At 34.5% G+C, this 5,197-nt stretch overlaps 1 protein-coding gene across 1 annotated transcript; it reads left to right on the top strand.

Annotated features, from left to right (window-relative positions):
• The first annotated feature begins 3,332 nt into the window (after positions 1-3,332).
• LOC140866691 (uncharacterized) lies at positions 3,333-5,042 on the top strand. Its single transcript, XM_073271725.1, has one exon. The coding sequence runs from the start codon at positions 3,384-3,386 to the stop codon at positions 4,914-4,916; it is 1,533 nt and encodes a 510-aa protein (XP_073127826.1). The 5' UTR covers positions 3,333-3,383; the 3' UTR covers positions 4,917-5,042.
• The last annotated feature ends 155 nt before the right edge of the window (positions 5,043-5,197 follow it).

Below are 5,197 nucleotides of genomic sequence, written 5' to 3'. Positions count from 1 at the left end.
GATCCACTAGAAGAATTTTACTATTACAAGTAATTTTCAAGAGTCCGATCCAAGACTAGGACTTACCCACTGCCTATCCCAGAACTCCTAGTTACAAGAACAGAGTCCGCGACTGTTTCTTTACTTAATGAGGTTTGCAGTACCTCAACTTATTTCTCTCGTTACAAGTTCAACACTCAGCACAACAATGATCCTCACTGATCTGATTATGCTTGATGTGTGTGCTTGTGTTATTTGGCTCTTTGACTTATTCTTTAATGTAAGATTTTCACCCCTCGAATGAATATCTGTTGGTAGACTGAAAGTGTTCAGTTTAATGTTTACCTCTTGATGACTTGAATATGTTTGTAAGTTCTTCTTGGAGCCAGGTCAGTCTTTATGCGTCCTTTTATCTCTATTTATATGTTCTCTTACAACAGCTCTAATTTGAATTCAAATAGTAGTCGTTATCTCTTCATATTTGTTGTCTCGTACTTTTAACACGAAGGTACACTGTGGCGCTCTGTAGCTTTGTGATGTCATCTATGTACAGAAAACTCTATCCATAAAAGTAGACTGGTGTAAAGAGTTCAATCTTGATCATGCGATCTTGGATAGTTGAGTAACTGTTCAGTTTTGGTGATTTCAGTCTGGCTTGCTGGAACAGTTTTAGCTATGGGACACTGATTAGTTTAGCTCCCTAAACTGAATCCACTTTAGCTTGATTAGCTCAGTTTAGTTACCTTGTCCAGTTTGTGTACTCGGTTTAGCTATTGGACAGAGCAGTTTACTTCAATATGTATCTTGTATAGTTTTGTCAACACCAAAACCAAGTAAGTTCCAAAACAACTTGTTCTCTAATAACAGCAGAGGATTATTCGACAGCTCTACTTTGTCGGATCTATAGTCCCGTTTGTGATATCACAATCAGTGGTGTACCCAGAATTTTTTATCATATGGGGCGAATTCAATAGCTTAAAGAAAAATGTACAATAAATGTCATATATTAACTTTATATATTTTACAATCTCTCATATTTCACTCTATGAAAATACTAAATAATATATTCATTATCAATTGTATCAAATATATCTCACTCAATATATAATACCAAAATATTATTTACATATCATCTCTCAATCGATTATGAAGTGATGTTTTGATGATTTTGAATATTCAAAAAATGCTCACTACAGTTGCAGTTACAATTAATAATAACAATGTTAACTTCAAAAGTAAATATATCAAATTATATCATTGATGTTTTTTTGATTAAATAATTAGCAATCTCGTTAATTTATATAGCCTCCGAGAATTGATTTCTACTTATGTCAAAAATAGAATTGTGAAGTTGGTGTTCAAGATGAACTAACGTTATTATAGAGAAATCAGATGATAAAATTGAGCAAATCAAAAAAAAATTTTCTTCATCATAAGTAAAAAACAATTTTATGGATCAAAACATATCAAACATAACAACAAATTTGTGTTCACCTCGTTAAAACGATTGTTTAACTCTCGAAGTTGTAAATCTGTCACTTCATAAAACTTTTCAACGCGATAATAGTGAAGATTGGTCCTTCTTTCAGTAACTCGTCGTGATCTCTAAATCTGTATTTATTGTTATTTATTCAAAGTTGATCATGGTAGTGAAAATGGAGGTGATTCTTTATTATTAGTGTTTGGCTAAGCTTATTAAAAATAGCTTATAAGCTCCTAGAACTTAAAAGCTATTTTAAGATCTTATAAGCTGTTGGAACTTATTTTAAAAATAAGCTGTTAAAGTGTTTTGGTAAACTTATTTTAATCAACTTAAAGTTGTTGATATGCTTGGTATTATAAGATTTTTTTATTGTCAAAATTACCAAAAAAAGTATAATTATATGAAAATAATGTTTCAAGTTATACATATAAAAAAATATTTTTAGAATAAACCTATATTAAAATATAAAATTATTTTAATATTTTATTTTAGAAAAATTTATGTGATTTGTAATTTTTTTTTAAAAATAATATTTAATATTTAATGAGTGGAGGATATGATGGAGATTTATGAAAATAGTCAATGATATTTTAGAGAGATAAAATATTAAAATAAGATCTTTTTGAAAAAAGTACATTCTAAGCTTATTAAAAAGAGCTTATAAGCTCCTATAGCTTAAAAGCTATTTTACGAGCTTATAAGCTGTTAGAACTTATTTTAAAAATAAGCTGTTAAAGTGTTTGGCTAAACTTATTTTAAACAACTTAAAGATTTTAATATGTTTGGTATTATAAGATCTTTTTATTGTCAAAATTACCAAAAAGAGTATAATTATATGAAAATAATATTTCGAGTTATACATATACGAAAATAGTTTTAGTATTAAAATATAAAATTGTTTTAATATTTTACTTTAGAAAAATTTATGTGATTTGTAAATTTTTTTAAAATAATATTTAATATTTAATGGGTGGAGGATATGATGGAGATTTATGAATATATTCAAGGATATTTTAGAGAGATAGAATATTAAAATAAGATCTTTTTGAAAAAAGTACATCCCCCTTACTTTTTTAAAAACAGTTATACGCTGTTGTTAAAAAATTTTGCCAAACAAAATTTGAGAGCTTAAAAGCTCTAAAACAGCTTATAAGCTGTTTGAAACAGCTTATAAGCTGTTTGAAAGAGCTTTTAAGCTCTGCCAAACACCCTCTTACTTTTTTAAAAACTGCTTATAAGCTGTCAAACAACTTATTTTAACAGCTTATAAGCTGTTTTAAAAAAAATTTGTCAAACAAAATTTGAGAGCTTAAAAGCTTGAAAACAGCTTATAAATTGTTTCAAAGAGCTTTTAAGCTTTCCCAAACACCATTTAAAGAGGAAAGTTGTACAATTAAATTAGTATTTAAAAATGATATTATATATGTATTATTATTTTTTAAAAAAATTTTAGGAGGAGGCAGTCGCATCTTTTCGGGATCATATAGGTCCGCCAGTGTCCACAATATTGGGAATTTGGTGATAGAAAACTTTTTTTCTTTTTTGAAGATGATAAAATAAAGATAAATATATATTTCTTTATAATCCAAAAGACTTATATTGAAACTCAATAACACACTAGTCTTATGTAGACACTGCAAAACTTGACCATCACACGAGTTTTTCTAGACCCACTTATTAAAACCATGAACCAATTTACAACGGAAACTTTGCATGGAAGGTAGCAAAAGATCCACCTCCAGATTCACATATTCATCTTTATCCTTTTTCGTTTAGATTTCGATTTGGTCTATGATTCTTTCTTTTGATTTTGATTTTGATTTGGATTTGGATTAAAGATTGAGATTCACTCTACTTTCTCACCATTTAGCATTACTACAAAAAATAATTCATTCTTGGACAGATTTTTCTTCTTCAAACCATGGCGGAAGAGGACCGAAACTTACCCAGCAGACATACCCGAATCAAGAACAACACCGAGCTAAGCGATTACCGCCTCCGCAAACGCGAGGAATTCGAAGACCGTGTCCAAAGATTTCGGGGGGTGTGGGTGACATATGCCAAGTGGGAGGAGTCCCAGAAGGACTTCACTCGCGCTAGGTCCGTCTGGGAACGAGCTTTGGGAGTGGATTATCGAGATTCTAAACTATGGTTGGAGTACGCCAATTTCGAGATGAGGGGTCAGTTTGTGAATCACGCCAGGAATGTTTTCGATCGCGCCACTCTCTTGTTGCCACAAGTGAATCGATTGTGGCGCGACTATATCCACATGGAGGAGATGCTGGGAAATGCGGCTGCCGCGAGGCGGGTCTTTGAGCGGTGGATGGAGTGGATGCCTGCTCAACAGCTCTGCCCCACGGTGGACCTCTACAAAAACTTTGTTTCTTCCCAGAGGAGGTTGCAGTATGAGGACGAGGTTCGGGAAAACCCGCGCCATTACGACGCTTGGTTTGATTACATTAGGTTGGAGGAGAGTGTAGGAGATCAAAACAGGATCGAGGATGTATACGAGAGGGCCATAGCAAACATTCCTCGAGTCCAAAAGAAGCGATATTGGCGGCCATACATCTACTTGTGGATCAGTTATGTTTTGTACCAAGAGCTTGATGCACGGAACGTGGATCGCACCAGAGAGTTGTATAAATCGTGCCTCGAGACGATTCCTCATGACAAATTTTCGTTTGGGAAGATTTGGTTGATGGCCGCGCGGTTTGAAATACGTCAGTTAGATATTGATCGGGCACGGCGGATCTTGGGGTCAGCGATTGGCAGGGCTCCCAAAGATAAGATATTTAAGAATTACATTGAGATGGAGCTGCGGCTTGGGAACATAGAACGTTGTCGGAAGCTGTATGACAAGTATTTGGAGTGGTCACCTGAGAACTCTTGTGTCTGGAGCAAATTTGCTGAGTTGGAGAGGTCCTTGGCCGAAACAGAGCGAGCCAGAGCACTTTTCGAGCGAGCGATCAACCAACCTGCACTAGATATGCCACAAGTGTTGTGGAAGGCTTACATTGACTTTGAAATATCAGAGTCTGAATATGAAAGAGCTAGAGCCCTTTATGAGAGGCTTTTGAAACGCACCAAACGCTTGAATGTGTGGATTAGTTATGCAAAGTTTGAGGCATCTGCTGTGGAGAAGGACTCGCGGGACTCAAATGCACATGAAAGCAAGAATGAACAAAAGAGAGAATGTGCTCGGCTTGCACGAGCTATTTTCAAAAGAGCCCTTAGCTATTTTAGAACTTCTGCGCCTGAATTGACAGAGGAAAGAGTGGTTCTTTTGGAGGAGTGGTTGGACATGGAAAGCAGCTTTGGTGAGCTTGGGAATGTGGATTTGGTGCGTGTCAAGCTCCCAAAGAAACTCAAGAAGTGGAGGTATGTAAAAACCAAGGATGAGCCGGCCGCAGCATACGAGGAGTATGTCGAATACCTTTTCCCTGAAGAAACATAACAATCAAAGACCGTCAAGATTTTGGAAGCAGCATACAAATGGAAGAAGCAAAAGACTGTTTCTGGTGATTGATTGTTTAGCTGATGAATATGATTATTTCTCTCTATCGATGTCAAATTCTTTGCATACAAGCTTAAGTTTTCTGATACGATTGTTTTTGTAGTTTCTATTGTAGATGTTATGCAACATATTTTCTTGAATTTGTCGTGTGGATAGACCGATTATGTCGGTTTACTCCACTGGCACTACGAAAAAGAAATATAACTTTTATTGGAATTTTT

Source organism: Henckelia pumila, chromosome 4 (assembly GCF_033568475.1).
Source record: "Henckelia pumila isolate YLH828 chromosome 4, ASM3356847v2, whole genome shotgun sequence".
NCBI lineage: Eukaryota > Viridiplantae > Streptophyta > Magnoliopsida > Lamiales > Gesneriaceae > Henckelia > Henckelia pumila.
The sequence above is the reverse complement of the archived record's forward strand: the minus strand, read 5'-3'. Positions and strand labels throughout refer to the sequence as shown.

Bases quoted from the DNA above. Each gene is read 5' to 3' on its own strand.
- LOC140866691 (XM_073271725.1), top strand. From the start codon at position 3,384: ATGGCGGAAGAGGACCGAAACTTACCCAGCAGACATACCCGAATCAAG.